The following is a 16,903-nucleotide window of genomic DNA, read 5'->3' as shown; positions in this document are numbered from 1 at the left end:
GCCCAAAACAGAGAGAGAGAGCTCCGCGGGAAGAGAAGGCAATAAAAACCTATGATCACCATCAATATTCATTATCGGAATGGCACCGGAGACACGCCGGACCGGTGTGCCGATGATGCTCTTCCGCCACGATGAGCCACGTTTTTGGAAGAACCTAATTTTTAATGCCCGGCCCGTCGAAGAACCGTGAGCGAATGATCCAACATTAATCTTGTTAATCGCACGGTGCGCTCCCCGGGTTCGAAGGGCTCGGAACTTCCCGCCCGTGGTCGGTCGGTCTCCCCGCGTGAAAATGGTAATCGAGACGGCGAACGGACGGCGAACGAATGGAGCTGAAAAGTCAATCATTCACACACGACGACCCGACGGCCCGGGTCGTCGTTCGTGGCCGTGCTGCTCTCTTCTGTCCGGCTCTTCGTCCGTGACTCCCAGCATATGCACGCGCGGCAGGGAAAAACAAGCAATCGCGAAAGTCATTAACATTCCGCAAAAAGCGAACCAAACGGCGCGTGCAGTGCGCGGCCAACGTGTCGATAGAACCTGCGAAGCCCGGGATGGATCAGAAGACGGTTGGCTGGCGAGCCTGCAACGTGTGATTGAGATGAAACTGTGTCCACTTTGCCACACGAGACAGCCAACATGATCATGTCGCCCCCGGGGTCAGGTCGTTAATTTCCGTTCGGCCCGTGAGTAAGCCAATTTTTCTGCCCAAAGCGAGATTCAGTTTGGGAGTTTGGAAGCGATTCTCTCGACGCTGGTTTGTGTCCGTTTTATAAACCGCTTGCCGGACCGGAAGTGAAATCCTTTACGAGCGCCCAAGCTGCGCGCAGTTCATTTTAATTCAAAGCGTGCTGTGTTTTTTGAACGTTTAAGACCCTAGGGCCGCTGGTCCAATCCAATTGTTCCTGGGGAGCAAGCAAGCAAAAAACACGGATGGATTCGAAACACATCGAAACCAACCGACGGCACCGCTTTCGTTCGCGACTCAACATGAACCATTTTTATGTGCCTATGACCCGCCGGTGTCGCGTTTGCTGGACGCCATAAAACGGCTTAGAGGCACACGCCATCATTACCGCGCCGCTAGTGGACGCACGCTTCTTTAATTTAATTATATGGCGTGAGCATAATATTAAGAGCGCACTTCCTCCTCTCCCTGCGACGGACCCCGCCGTTTTTCTAACGAAATCCTCGAGCTGCGCACGAATCTCGTTATGGCCCGAACGTTTCGGGGAATCTATCATTTGCTAAGCCCCGTGGCAGAAAAGAGACACACGAACCAGTTCGACGTTGGGGGACTTTTTGGTGGCATCTAATGACGCATAATTGTGTCTCGTTACCTCTCGCGGCAGGCCGCCCGGTTCCCGGTTCGTGCCCGGCCTGGGCCCGGGTGATGATTATGATTAATCTCCCCGGCTCCGCGGCCAAACCAAACAGACGGCCTGCGCCCGTGGACCCTTATCGTGTGTCTCAATCGGCACCGGCCACGGAAGTGCCGGTCGCTGTCAAAGCAGAGCGGCGCTCGAGCGCTTGACGCAAAACAAAAAACTCAAAGCGACGAACCCCAGCCCGAATCGGGCGCGCTGTTTGAAAGGTCGTCGATTCTTCGCAGTGGCGAGCGACGCGATCGAGTCGTGATCGAGTTTTTAGGGCAAACAATGGCTGACGGGAGCGGTCACAAAATGCCTCTCTTTAACCTTTTTCGGATGGAAGTGGGGGGCCCATTTTAGCGCCCCCCTGAGGATCATCCTTTTTGGGGTGTCGTGACGTAACCGGGGTCGTGATGTACTAGCCCCGGGCTGGGGGGGGGCTTCGTTATCAATCGGAGCGAGAAGCCACGGCTGGCTGCTGACTGGCAGTGAGTTACAAATTATGGCCGCCTATCTTCGATCTCCGAGCGCCACATTTTCACACTGCGGGACGGAAAGCAATAAAACTCATCCCGTCCGATAGCGCAAACGACGTGATTGGTTCGAGTTTTCTTATCGCGTCACGAACATGCAGTAAAATCGATGCGCCCGGATCCGGATTTATCGTGGACAGGGCGAGGAATCAATTAATCGCCAGCTACGGTAAGGGAAAATGCCATCACGGGGATCTAGCGATGGCCGATCGATCGTCGCTCGATCGATCGGCTCACGCGTGTTGTAGATGTGTTGTAATATTTCAATGAATTAATTAAGTGTTTTGCCCGCCACAGCCCATTCGGTCTCGGAAGATCCGGCTGCTCCTGGTGGTGACCGGTTCCACGCGGACGGCCCGGAACGGATTCACACGCTGACCAGCGAACCGCGGCGCGGCCACGCGGAACAGGTTGTGAGTGATTTCGTTTTCTCCCCTCAATGCGCCCGGCCGGGCTTATCATCGTCGCCGTACCGGTAACACGAACAAGCCACTCACTCACTCGCAGTTGGTGAATGAACGTGTTTTTCGGTTTCGTTCTCGCGGCCACCTTCCTTCCGATGCTCGTGGGAAGTGATCCTCCCCCCCGTGTGCAGCGTATTGCATTCCACCATGTTTTTCACCATTTTGTAGCTGGGTTCTGGGAGCACTGGGAGCTCCACAAATTATAGTGTTTACCGCCGTCCCAGTACGAAATCGGGAGTGAACCGGAACCAGGACCGAGCCGCCTTGGTTCGGCTCGACCGATTATTGGCCAGCCGGTGATAAAAACAAATAGAGAGACGCACGCGGTGAGAAGCAACACTTTACGCGCGGCCATTTCTATGATTTAATTACTCATGTCGCGTTCACTTTCACCGCCGCCAGGATGCGTCGAGTGGATCGATTTCCGACGTAATTAGACAATTAGCAGGGAAAAGCTTCTCACAGAGGGCAGGCCGCAGGTGGGGACCACTTTCTCGATGGATGTGCCGATCGAGTGTGGTGAAAATCGATCGCTGCGAACACAAATTATCATTAGCACCGCGACTAGCACGGAGCCAGGGACACCGCCGGGAGTCGGGCAGGCGACACCCGAGCGCTGGATTAGGTTTCACCGTACGGAACCGCCCCTGGGAACCGAGGCGGCCATTCCCAGGCAGAACATGTGCCCCGCACCGTGCGAAAGCTGAATGCAAATTATGCACGGAACGGAAGAAGCCCTTCGCAGGGCATAATGGGAAGGGTGGCGAACATAAAAACATGATCCCGACGGGGCCGGGCTCGGCGGGTTGGGGCGTCCAAAACGCTCGGCATCGATGGCCACAAGCAGCCGGGAGTGGAAGAAAGTGAAATTTTATGCCGCAATCGTGTGCAATAATAGACAGCTTTCGACGGCAGCAAGATGTGACTATAAAAGCTGGCGAGAGGCGCGAGGAAAATACACAACACACAATCCATCAAAAAACTCGTTTCCCGCACCAGTAATCGACACTGGTAATTTACATTTTCACCCTCCCCAGAGAGAGCCTTCGATCGCATAATGATGCGAAACAATAATAATAAAGAAAGCCGTCGGCAGCCGCGGGGCGATCGCGATGCTGGCTGGGGAATTTATCAGCCAATCCCTTCCATTTTCCGCGATGATGCGCGGTCCCAACCGCGGCGGTGCAAAAACCTTTCGCGAACCTTTCGCGGCCAACATTTCGGAGCGGCCAAGGCCCCCCCGGGGGCAGTCGGGTGCAAAGTGTGACATCTTCGAAAACGGGGAGATTTTCTTAAAGATCAAAGTCAAAAGGTAGCCACAGTGAGTTCAACCCTCCCGAGCCCAAATGAGGGCCTAACCTCGCAGCTTTCAACGGCTTCTGAGAAGAAGATAAATCACACGATCGTGTCCTGTCGGTGCTCGGCTTATCGGAACTCACACCTATCGAAATTCATTTCAGGGACGAATACCACATCAATCGTGGCAGCTCCGTGATGGGGTCCCTGCCGTCCCTGCCTGCGATTCGGGCGTTGAGATCCCGAAAATAGCCGAACTCTGCGCGTTCGTTTGCCAACTTTTGCCAACCAAACAAGCAGCAAGAAACGGAAAAGGAAGCCCCAAAAGTCGTTGACTTTTCACCGGGCGCCGGGTGGCCAGGCCAGGCGCGGTGAGGAAATGGAATTTTCTTCCGCTCACTGACGCGTATCGCGTGTCGGGTGCTCGGCGCCCGACGAAATGACAAATGCCTCGAAGGTCGCCGCCACCGATTCCGGCGAGGGCCAAGAAGAAAAATATGACGCCCGCGGATTTGGCGGGGTGCGGTGCGTGCGGCACACTGGAGGGGGGGCAGTCAAGAAAACATGACACCGAAACGGGTTCCAACAGACCGAACAGACAGAGGAGGGCCCCGACGACTACCGTTTCGAAAATCTGTCAAATGGCGGGCGCGCGTGGTGGCCTTTTGCGCAATAACTTGTCGCTGGTTGGCTGGCGGACACCGTTGGGGCCCTATTATTTTGTCCGCCAGGTGGAAGAAGTGTAGGCCCCGGCAGGCAGTTAATCACTTTATTGCGTGGAACTCACGGTTTTGTTCGTTTGCGGCGCAAGGCGATCCTCAGCCCTCTTCAACGCAAAAGATGACAGCCGGGCGCGGCTACTGGATGAAATTGATCAGCACGGCGAGCATGCGTGGTGCTTCCACGTGCGACCCTACAACAAGGCGCAGAACAGGAACAGTTATGAAACTGCGATCAGCCCTCCATTAAAGCCCTCTTGAGTCGGTCGGCCCAAGCAGTTAAGTAAGTTGTTTTCTGTAAAGTGACAATTAAGTGAGCGTATAATGTGCGGCGAACAAGAGTCCGGACTCCGGACAGTGGTGCTTGCCGTTTGCCACGATCCCGAAGCCGTAGAGAAGTGTCTCTGTTTGCGCAACGGAATTATGCTAATTCTGTGTTTGGGGAGTTGGATTAAAACGCATCATCCTCTCACAATTCTCACCTTTCGACGAGGTTTGTTTTTCTGGCTCCAATATTTACACATAATAGGCCCACCAGTCCACCAGCCAGCCCCCCGGGCCAGCTTGTTGACCCAATTCCTGACGGGCCAATGGTGGTTAATTCGGGTGTCTTAACACAAAAGTTTCCACGGGCGCACTTCAGATTGGCCACCAGGAAAAAGAAAAAAGGCAGTCGGGAAAACAGACACCGCCGAGCCCAAAAGAACGGTACATTCGTAAACGGTACCGAGAGCGCTAAGGGTCCGATTTAAATTGCTTTTCGATGATTGTAAAGTATTAAGATACGTAAAGAGATCGATCGGTGGTTCGCTTTGGTTGCCCGCAACCCGACACTTAATGGGTCATAAAAATAGATTGGGTGTCCCGTGCTCGGAAAGTGACGGGAAATGTCCGGTTCGAACAGGGGATCGGTGTCACCCAGCTACAAGAGCGCCTCGCAATCAAATGGGCAGCCGAAAAGGCAATAAACCACCCATGAGGAGCGCTGATGGATCGTGCTAGCGATCGTGGTCATTTATTTCGCCAATTTAGACGACGAGAGTCTAACCTTCTCCAACCCTAGATGGACCTGCAGACGGAGCTGCAATGGGAAATATTGGCCCTCATCAACCCATTGCCACAACACAGTTGGCCACTCGAGTCTGGCCCGGTGCTGCTCGCTCGATCGCTCGTTCGAAACAAAAAGGCTGGTAATCGGTGAAAAGTGGTTCCATTTCACGAGTGCGCCTGCCGAGTAGAGGCCTCTTGAAGGTCTCTCTCTCTTTGAAGGAGCGAGCAATAACGAGTGAGTGATGAAATATCCCCTCGTTTCGGTGTAACAACGGAGGCATACGATCGAGGAGCGATCGTGCGAAAAAGTAATTACCGACGACGGACGACATGGGGACAATTTCCCGAATCCCGCACACCGGATGCCGGATATGTTTACTGTTTTTTCCTCCGGAAAATCTCAACCCATCCCCACCTCTTAATGGGACTGATCGATTACTGTCCATCCGCCAGGGGTTGTCACACGCGCAGAGGCAGAAAATTGATACGGCGATCGCTGAGGTGGGAAAAACTCAAGACGGACCACTTTCCTGTCATCGTCGCGCGACTTGTTGAGGTCCAAAACAAACGAGAAGGGCACCATTACCCTGGCGAACTGCAAACAGGTGAAAGAAGCGACGAGCGATCGGAACCAATACCGGTCAGACGCCTGTCCTCAGCCGTTTTAATCGTTTCTTTTGCTCTCGACGAGGGACGACTAAAGTGGACTATTTAGCAAATTAATGGTGCGGGCCATTAGAACTGGAGCGCGTAAATAATTTGCCGCCACTTTTCTCTAATTGACGGCGCGCGAGAGGCCTCATGCAGATCATGCGCGCCGGGGTCCACTCAAAACTCGCCCCGGACCGGACCCTATTGGCCGGGCTAGGAAAAATGTCGACGTCGACGGCGAGCCCCCTGACTGGGTGTCAAGGCCTGCGAGGCCTGCAGCGCAATAAAATGGCACCTGTTTGCAGCCGGCAGCCCAGCCCGCCACGATCACGATTTATTGTGATTCAATTGCTTCGGCCGCCACCGGGCGGCGGGCGGCCATTGTAAAGGTTTGCAACAAATGGTTACAAAATCCGTCACACCTTGCCGGCGGCGCGGAGTCCGGATCGTGGTATTTGCTTTTTGTGGATCGTGAGCAGTGGTTGAATGTTAAAGATTGGAATCGATCCACGGGGACAGAGCGGTGATCGACAAGGATCAGGTGGTTGCAATTGTTTTAAGGAGCCGAAGCTTAAAGATTCAGTTGGCGATGCATGTGCCGAGACCTTAAAGAAAGCTCGATACACTTTCATCTTTGCCAGTGGATCCAGTTCATCGAACAGTGCCAAACATAATGGCCCCCTACTCGGTGTGTGGGCCACACATACCCAAAATTCTCTCTCTCCTTGTCCCACTCGAGCGCCCCACAGCACCCGACATTGTGTCTCAATTAGTCGACAAAGTAAGAGGCAGAGAGAGGCCAACATGCAACATAAGTAGACAAGCGAAGAAAATTGTTGTGTCCCCGCTCCTAGCGTTGGCTCACCGATCGCCACACCCAGCGATCGATCTTCGTTCGAACCGCGTGTTCGGTTCGCTGCTCTGGCGCGCTCTCGCGCAGGTGGTGCCTGGCGCCAACAACGTCGATCAGTGGTCTGAGTCTGGGTCTGGGTCTGGGTGGTGGTTGATCGGGGCACGATCGGCAGCAGCAAGTGAAAAACAATGGAGATCAACCTTTCACAGGCGGCGGCTGGGGGCTGCTGGCTTTTTGCGGTTGTTAGATACAATTGAACCACATTTTCCCCACCGTTCGGTTCCCAACAATGACCGGGTGGGTCAACAAACCACCGATTCCGGTGTTTAATCGCCGAAGAAAGTTCCCCGCTCACCACTTTCGATAATTCCGGGCCTCTCGGGCGCCCGGGTCGATCCGATTCCCTTCCTGTGAACGTCTTTCTTAACGTCCACCCTCGCGCGCCAGAAACTGGTTCTTGTGCCCGATGGCGATCCAAATCATGCACCGAGCTGGGTTCAACTGCACCGCACCATCATCCGTGGTCGTAATTGTGTGCACGGCAGAGGACGGCACCACAGCCCCAAAACTGACCGCAATTATCCAACCCAAACACTCTCGGCTGGCGTCGGCTTCGAGATCGAGTGTACGTTGAGAAAAAATGGGCCCATTTTTTCCGTTATTATTGTTTCTCCCTCCCCATCCGGCGCAAGGCCACCTAGTAAGAAAATCGGTGTGCCGCGGAGGTCCATCTCCGAAATGCGCGAGTGCCGATTGCTTTCGGGCCTGCCATTTTTGTTGCTTTCACCCCTACGGATCTGCTTTGCATACGGCTATCCTTTTTGGCCCGTTCGCGGCACGCAACCACAAGTTGCAACGGAAACGGAGCCAACGCATTTGCAGCCCGGGCCCGGGCCCCGGCGGAAGGCAGCGATTTCGAAGCCGTCGCTCCGGGGGGATGTTTGGCAACGGCCACAAACCATCGGCGTCGGTTCTCGAGGTCACTTAAAAGTGCACGACGCTTCGTTCACATCTGTTCAATCATGAGGGGCCGCGCGGTTCGAAGGGTGTTCTCGAAAAAACCAGACGGCTCTAAAAGAAAAATAAAATCAGGCCAAAAGTCTTAAATGCCGTGCAGAAAATGAAAAAAAAAAATTAACCGAATACCTGAGGAGCACACGCTCGCTGCGCAGCCTCCCTCGGCCACGCGCGTGTGTGTCTGTGTCGAAGAATGTGTGGAAAGAAAAATTCCAATCGCCACCACTCCAGGGCCGAGGCCGCTTAATTCCCTGAAATCCGCCCAAGAAACGCGGCGCACAACACAACTGACAACTCGTCTGGCGTTTGGGTTTAAAGTTGCGTTTCCTCGCCTGCTGCGGCGTTCAGCTCTTTCGTAGCCAAGGCAACGCGCGCACCGTAGTAGCAGCAGCAGGCCCCAAGCCCCAAGGGAGGGAGCAACGCACGCACACATGCGACGGGCGAATGATGCTGCGAGATGAGGAGAATCGCAACCCAACCCGCGCCTTCTTCGATGTGTGCTCACAAAAAATGGAAGAACAAACAGCGGGATGATGACGAAACAAAAGCACAGCCGGAGATGGCGCGGAGTCTTGAACAAACACAGACGCGCGCGGAGGACTGGCACATGCTCGAGACTCACCTGTGGCTCACAGCGAAGGACGATGCATGAGTGTGTGCTGCGTTATCGGCTTCACGGCCCCCACGGAACAGGCGTTTTCACGGCCTACTAGCACCACCGCAGAGCGAGCACGCGCACGAGAGAGAGAGAGAGACGGAATGCGCGCCTGATTCTCTTTCTTTTTCGCACACGGCCACTTTTTGCCTTTTCGCTTAATATTTTTACTGTCGCGCAATTGCTATTCTCTGCACAATTCCTCACTCGGCCGGACGATGATCAGTCAGCGAACGATCGGGCATGACATCGCGCTTCCCGTTCGCGGTTCCTTTTCACTCCCACTTCTCGCACACATACACGCAGATGCGCCCCGCCGAACCGGTTCAAAATACCGCCGGACCGGAACGGAGCGCGGATCGAGCGCCGCGTACACAATGCAAACAACACTCTCGCGATTAACAACGATTCTTTGGTCGGTTGTTGTTGTTGTGTTGTGTTGTGGCACTAAATGGACGCCTTTTCACAGACGCAGCACGAAACGGCAACGTAAACACGACATTAAACAGCTCAACTGCACGTCACAAATCACACCGCTGTTAATTGATCACATCAGGGGGACATCAGGGACTCCCTCCCTCCGTGGGTTGAGTGCACACTTAATACATTCGATGCGGGGTCAGCTTAACCACAAACAAACGGCCTAGCCTTCGACGAGCAGCCAGGACGCCGCCATGTTTACCCAAGGGAGGCGGCACAGCAGCAGCACCGTCCGGGGGTTCCGTCCGGCCCGGTCGGATCAATGCTGGGCCTTGTCACGAAGCGAGCACACAGACACATACACACGCCAGGTCCGCGCGGAAGGAACGGGCAGATAGAGAGAGAAAATTAATATATCAACCCGTGTACATGTCAACCCGACAGGCCCCGACACACGATCGCCATGGGGACCGCCGACCGCAAACAAACGGCCAAAACTGAAGCGCCGACGGTGGACCCGGAACAACAATGGCCACAGACACAGACTCCACTATTTTCACACATACGATTTACACATACAAACAGAGTGCACACAATGTTTATCCCGAGTGTGGCCGATGTCCGTGGTGCGACATGTTGGTTCCCTTTCGTACACAGAAACGCGCGCGTCCTACGCCGACGGAAGCTTGGCCTAAACTGGGAGAAACGAGCGCATCCAGTTGGAGATCGACGCGCGATCGAAAACCCGCCGCTACATAAGGGTTACTCTCTGCAGATGGCCGGCCAAAACCTGTTTTCAATCCGAATCCTTCTGCGTGAGAGCGAAGCAGCGAGAGAGAGCGCCAAAAGATCCCGCTCTCGCAACTGGTAAGCTTTCCGCGCGTTGAGCTTTGTCGAGCAGCTTCACGAGTTCCGATCGCGCAGTTTAACGGTAATGGAAGAGTTTGAAATGTACAGTGGTTAGGAAAGTATTCTGATGCGGTTTATTTCCCTCAATAGGTCGGATTTTTTGCACAAATATTCGTCGCTTCACTCATCATCATCGTCGCTGTCGGAAGCTCGCTCCTGGCACGGTCCTTGCTGCTCGTCGATCGTAGCCGTGGCCTCGGCCTCCTCCTCCTCGTGCTCCTCAGACGGTGTACCAACCCCGGTGCGCTTCTGATAGTTCTGCCAACGGATCACGAACCTTCGCAGGCTGGTGACGATCGCCACGGTTGTCCGATCGATTCCGGCCTCGGTCAGCTTGCGGCCCACCAGCGTGTCATCGTCGCATCCTCCGCTTCCACAAAGCCGCACGTACCGTACGCACCAAAGGTGATCGCCAAACATCTTCTCAAAGTACTCGATCATCTGCTGCAGCAACTCGTCGCTCACCAGCGTCAGTAGCCGTTCGTTAGCGAACCGGGCCCCGGTGGTCCGATCGAGCAGATGCAGGAACCGGATCAGCGTTTTGCTTGAGCTGCGCGTCGATAGCAGCGGAAGAAACTTGAGCGTCGCGATCAGCACACTCCGATGGAAAGGCACCGTGGCCGAGCCGTGCGCTTTCTGGTTAGTCGCCGCTACGGTCACCGATCGATCGATCGCGACCGTCTGCATCGAGTACCAGCAGTTGGTTAGCATCCCGAGAAACGCTTCGATCGTATCGAACTGGAAGCCCTCGATCGCGTCGATCCGCTCGTGGATCCACGAAACGAAGCCCAGCGAGTTGACCAGCACCTCGCAGGATCGTGGTATCTTGGTGAGCGCGTTGAGCGAGTTCAGAATGAGGATGTTTAGCTCGCGGTTCGATAGCGGCGACGCGTAGAAGGTCATCATCACGCGAATGATGGGCGATCCGCGCAAAACCACAAAGTCATCGTGCGTCTGCAGGCCGTGTTGGATCGTCGCGAGCATGAACGAGCGGTGCACGTTGTGCTTCACGTCTGCACTGTGGAAGAGGGCCATAAAGTTCGGGATGGCCCGGAAGTCGAACGCCTCCCGGTGAAGGATGTAGCGAGTGAGCGGGCCGTGCAGCGGACTCAGCACTTCCGGCAGCAAGTTGATCGTTTCGGCGATGAAGATTGTCGACAGTAGTGGGACTTTCGGTAGCGGCTGTATCTCCGCCGCTTCGTGGCCCTTCCCGGGCCGTATCGTCACTGCCAGGCCACGCTGGACGGCGCCGAAGAGGTGAAGCCAAAACTTCGAGTCGATAAAGTGGCGCGTCTGCTCCAGCTGCCCTCGGATGCGCACGATCACGCTGGCCGCTGCGAGTCGCATTCGTTCGTCGTCGCTCGCCAAACAGAGGAACGGCAACGAGAGTGCCCCAATGCGGCCGGCCAGATTCAGCATGTCCGGGTTCTCGGGTGAAAACAGGTAGCCCAGCATGGGGATGAGGAACGCCGGATCGTAAACCTTCGACCGTTGTTCCGGCTTGAGTTCCAGTGCAGTTAGCAGTTGCTTTGAGCGTCGTGCGCGTTCCCGATGATGCTCCACGAAGCGCTGCACCTCATTAACTGGTTGATAACTACCCGCTGCCGTTGCGCTGTCCTCGCTTAGATTGTCAAAGTTTACGGCCGGCAGCTGCGAACCAGAGTCGAGCTTCCGCCAGACGGGGAAATCCTCGATCGTGCTCCGTATGCGATCTTTCGAAAGTAACGAAAATACTTCCACGTTGTTTACGCGGAACGCACGGGATCGCGTTCGATCGGATTCGGTGGTGGTGGCTGCTGCGCCGACGTTCGATTCGAGCGAGAAGTGCTTGATGGCCGTTTCACCCCACAGGAACGGGCGGAACTCGTGCATCTCGACGCCGGCTCGCTGCTCGTAGTGCTGCAGCAGGGCCAGAATGTAGCGGTTCGTGTCGGTCAGTGTGGCTCCGTACGCCCCGAGCAGGATCGGGACGTGCTTCCGGTCGGCCACGCGCGGGTTCTTGCGCGCCAGCACGAGCAGTAGATACACGAGGTACGTCTTCGGGGCGAACTCGTACTGCGTGAGGAGCACCCGCAGCGAGTTGGTGTGAGTCAGGGCCCAATCGTAGTACCGCTCGATGTCTGCCGCCGCCGCCTGTTCCGGCGGGATGTCGTTTGCGTAGAAACGATCCACCAGCACGGCCATCAGCTTCGGTAGGACGTACAGCCGGTGATCGTAACGCCGGGCGTTCGTGGCACAGCGCGGCATATCGATGCCGAGTTTGAGGCACGTCTTGCAGAACGAGTTCCAGGCCGCACTCCCCGTCACGGCCGCGTAGCTCATCTCCTGGAGCGCTTTGTGGCGCCTCGCATGGCAAGCCCAACCGTACAGCGCTTGCACCAGATCGTTCAGCTTCTCGACCGGGCTGTCGGGTCGCTGCAGGAAGTACTCTCCGGAGGCTACCGTTCGGAAGAGAACATCGAAGCACTGCAGCAGCACCACGAACACGTTCCCGTAGACAACGGTCTGCGCCATCCCGTCCTCTTGCGAGGCTTCCAACGCCCGGCCGTAGATCTCCATCAGCACGGCCAGCTGAAACGGTTCGATCCCCTCGATGCGCAGCTTTTTGCGCGCAAAATCCACACACTCGTTCCGTGGCATACAGGCCCGCACGAGGCGCACGTTGGCGTTCGTGTTTTCGCGATAGATGATGGCCGCTTTGTGTGGCTTTTCCAACGTCTTCTGAATGCCACCCTTAAACTCGGCGTAAAGCTTCGCCAGCAGCCGCCGCTTGGTGTCGTCTTCGCTCGACTCGCCGACGTCAAACACCGATCGCTGGAAGGCCACATCTAGCAGCGGGTACACGAGTTCCTTCTTCGTCGTGTGCTGTCCGATCAACTCAAGAACTGTTCCATCGAAGCGGGAGTCTCGCGCAAACAGGAAGCAGGCCAACTTTACGAGTGGTTTGCCAACCCTTTGGCGTTTCTCGAACAGCACCGTCATCAGCGGGACGTCCACAAACGCGATGGCGTGCGTGAAGACACTGAAGTAGCCCAGCAGCGCCGTTTCGAGCTCGTCCAGACTGCTCTCGGTGCTCGCGGTGGCCAGCTCCATGTAAAGGCGCACCAGCCCATGGACGGTTCGCTCGGAGAGGATCGCACCGGTGCCCGCACCACTGGCTAGCTTCTTTAACGCGAGGCACAGCTGCTGGTAGTGGTACGATCGTTCGTTCCCCTTCACAAACGCATCGCCCGGTAAGGCTGCATAGTGGCGCAACAGTGTTCGGCAGTGTGTTTCGTTCAGTTCAAATATGCCTAGCAACTTCTGCACCAATGCGCCATCCAGTTCGGAACCACTCGCCTGCTGCCGTTCCGTGGACGTTCGGATCAACTCGGTGACAACCTTGTTCGAGTACAGTGCCGTGTAGCGGTCAAAGTGGGGCAAATGTTGCAACTTTTCCATCAATCCGTACACGAATCCGGTCACAAGCCGGTGCAGGGTGCTCGTCGCCTGATCCTCATTCTTCACGATGATCGTAAAGTGTTGGAACAACACCGGCCGCTGTAGGAACAGGCCGGCCATCAGCTCGTCTCGGTCACCGTCCGACAGGAGTGTTCCTTCGCCGAGGAGCAACTCGAGCAATCGGTGGACGTAGAACGAGGCCACCTCGAGCTGCGCCTGTGTCAGGGTGCCGGCAACGATCCACCGCGACACACAGAAGATCGTTTCGTGGAGAAGGTGCAGCAGATCGGAGCGTGTGTTACGCCACGGTCCACCATTTGCCGGGTCGAGGACTACACCCTTGTCTTTGGCCACGAGCACTCGGCTCAGGGTGCCCAAAAGTCCCCATTCTTCGTCGAGGACGCATTCTTTCCCGGTCATCCACTTGCGGATGTACTTATTCAAGCGTGACGCTACCTGTTCTGTCCCGGATGGATCGGGGTCCTGCATTTTCCGCACAGCCCGTTCGACGATCTCCGGATGGGGCAGATAGTGGAAGTAGCGCAATAGGACCGCGTCCAGGTATCGACGGAACTTGGCCGGATGAAGGCGCCGCTGATCGAACATGTACACGAAAAAGTTGTCCGTCACGGGCAGTTCCTCTACCTGGAAGTCCACTCCGCTAGCCGCGGCCGTGGTCGTTCCCTCTTCCTCCTGTTCGACCCGCGTAAAGAGTGCATCGAGATCGGTCCGCCGGACGCCTGACTCTACGAAGGCTTCGTCGATTAACGAGTGCCCGGCCGATGGGGCGGTACTGTTGGTGGCCGACTGTTGACTGAGCTGACAGCTTGCCGTGCGAGCCGATTGGGCCAGATATTCCACCAGTTCCGGCACGACCGTTGGTTTCGCGTCATACAGTGCCCGGAACCAAAATTCGATCTCGGCTCCGCGATGCCCGAAAAGCGTCGTTTTTCGGAACAGCGCCAGCAGCAGTTCCGTTGCCTCCCGTTTCATCTCCGGTGAGCCGTTAAGGTACACTTTGGCCACGAGCTTCAACACGGACGGGAACAGAGCGGAACCGAACGAGACGCTTTGCGGTTCGAGGGCGATCACCACCTTGATCGCTTTGAACTCGTAGTTGAGGTAAAAGTGCTCGGCGGCCGGTGTCCGGTAGGCAGGCTTCAGGATGTCCCGGTAGGTGGTGATGAACGAGGACGATTCGATGTACGCTGGGAACGAGCGAATGCACACGAGCAGAATGTCCATCGCGTGCTCGAGGGCCACGTTCGAGTACTTCACTGTCCGATCGTCCCGGTGCGTCGTCATGGCCACTATAATACGATCGATGCTCGGAAAGAGGGCCAAAATCTGATTGATCACATCGAATTTGATCCTCTTCATGTCGAACTGATCGAGCGTGCCGCGGTGCCGCTCGATCGCCACCATGTACTCCTCGCAGCGCGTGATCATCGTGCACAGGAACTTGAGGCAGAACGGGATGTTTTGACGGTGCTCACCGATGGCCACTCCGATGTACTCCAGCACCGTGCTCGGGAGCGTACTCTTGACGATAAAGTGCGAAACCAGTTTGGCCGTTATGCCCGGCTCGAACGCTGCCACAATGTCTTCCGGTTTGTGGAGCCGCAAAATGGCCAACACCAGGTCACGGCTCGCTGCCTGGCGGGTTTTGAGCAACGAACCAAAGTTTTCCAGCACCGCCGGCAACATTTCGGGGCACGTTTCGAACACACGTAGCACCAGACGCCGCTGGTGATCGTGCAGTTGCGAATTTTTCAGTGCCAACAGCACGTGCTTGTGGCGGCTACTGGCTCGACCCACGTCGATCGCTTTGGGCACGAGAAAGTGCCGCCGGGAGGTTAACAGCGGCATCACCACCTCCTCAGTGGCGGCAAAGATCGTCTGCTTCATCTCCTCCCGTGGGGCTACCTTCTCTGGGCCGACCCACTCGTACCCGTTGACGAGCGCCTTCAGGATGTCGGTCGTAAATACCGTCCGGTAGAGGTACTTATCGACCGCCGGACACTCGAGCACGTACTGGCGCAAGCTTTTCATCACCAGCACCACATTCTCCGCGTGATCGTACACCAGATTGACGGTCAGTGCGTGCAGCAAGTGCGATCGGGACAACCACAGCCGCACGATCTCCGGTGGCGTGTCGATCAGGAAGGCGAGATTGAAATCGATAAACACCGTCCGCAGCGTTTCGTTCGCCAAATCGCGGCCACCGACGGTGACCGTCTTCGATTCGCGGCACTTGTGCATCTCCAGCTCGGGCAGTGTTACGTCCAGCTGGCGCAGAATGTCCTTCCCGTGGGCCGCTGCATCCACCAGCAGGATCGCTTTGAGTATGCGAAAACCGGCCGTCCGGCAGGCTACCGTATGGTCTGCGGTGCGATCACGCAACACTTTTACGATCACTGTCCGGAACTCGGTTAACAAAGTTTTGGCACTCTTTGCCGCCTGCTCCGCGTGGCTTTTGTCGTAGTTGACACACTCGATCAGCACCAAATGAAGCAGATTGAGCAGCACGGCGATATCGGGCAAGTTGTCCGCTTCGCACGAGGATAGTAGATCTAGCAACTGCTTGACCGTTCCGCCGGTGCGAATGTAATCCACAATTAGCCCCGGGTCAGCGTACGATCGTTGCAAGAAATGCCGAATCGCTGCGGGACGCAAAAGAGGGTATGTTACGCACTGCGACACCAAACATTGGACCCGACCCGACTCTTACCATCCGTAGCGGCCAGTCCGGATTTCAGCATTTGCCGGAATTCCTTCACATAATCAGTTCCAACAACCTCGGTGGTGGCCACCTGGTTCCTTCGTTTGATTGCCACCGAAACCGGTCCCTCCGCCCCGCGGTTGGTCTGCTCATCCGATGGTTCGGAACGCGGTTCCTTTTTCCGCTTTTTCGTCTTTTCATCAACACCATCGACGCCATTCTGAGACGTTCCGTGCTGTTTACGTTTTGTCACCTTGGTAGTCATTTCGGAGCATTCGGTACCGTTCACTGTTTTACACTAAACCCCACAAAACCATGCGGTTAACACGCGAGAATTTGCCACAAGAAGCCGGACGGCATCTGTCAAAACACCGCGCGGCACGCACACAGACGCAGCGTTTGTTTACAAACGGTATGTCAAATTGATGTTACAACTAGCGCCGAACGAGCACACAGCGGCGATTCGGAGAACTACTCGCGATTCAAAAATGCGAGTGCAACTCCGCAAAGAACAAAGCAAACATTGACGAATGCAAAGCCGAGCGTAAAATCGAACGAAATGAATGCCCTCATTATTTGGTGGATTGTGATTGTTTTTACGGGCGCGATAGAATGTTGCAATAATACATTTAAACGAACCATAAACCGAGAAGGAAGTCACGAAAAGAATGTTCGCGAAAGAAGTGCCGGCGCCGTTTTGATTGTTTTCGAGCGTAGCAACCTACGCAGCAAGATACAATGTGCGTGGTGTGAAGGGAAAATATTTCAACGGAGGTGCTAAATCCGACCGGATTCCCCCCCTG

The 16,903-nt window shown here is 55.7% G+C and overlaps 1 protein-coding gene across 1 annotated transcript; it reads right to left on the bottom strand.

The window, feature by feature from the left end:
- Positions 1 to 10,012: 10,012 nt before the first annotated feature.
- Positions 10,013 to 16,365, bottom strand: LOC131206673 (uncharacterized). Its single transcript, XM_058199334.1, has 2 exons — positions 16,110 to 16,365; positions 10,013 to 16,041 (listed from the first exon to the last, which is right to left on the bottom strand). Exons 1-2 carry the CDS (start codon positions 16,363 to 16,365, stop codon positions 10,058 to 10,060), a joined length of 6,240 nt encoding a protein of 2,079 aa, XP_058055317.1. The 3' UTR covers positions 10,013 to 10,057.
- Positions 16,366 to 16,903: the final 538 nt, after the last annotated feature.

This window comes from Anopheles bellator, chromosome 1, assembly GCF_943735745.2.
Source record: "Anopheles bellator chromosome 1, idAnoBellAS_SP24_06.2, whole genome shotgun sequence".
NCBI lineage: Eukaryota > Metazoa > Arthropoda > Insecta > Diptera > Culicidae > Anopheles > Anopheles bellator.
The sequence above is the reverse complement of the archived record's forward strand: the minus strand, read 5'-3'. Positions and strand labels throughout refer to the sequence as shown.

Coding starts and splice junctions, on each gene's coding strand:
- LOC131206673 (XM_058199334.1), bottom strand. CDS start 16,365: ATGACTACCAAGGTGACAAAACGTAAACAGCACGGAACGTCTCAGAAT. Junction 16,042..16,109: donor CGGACTGGCCGCTACGGATG/GTAAGAGTCGGG, acceptor TGCGTCCCGCAG/CGATTCGGCATTTCTTGCAA.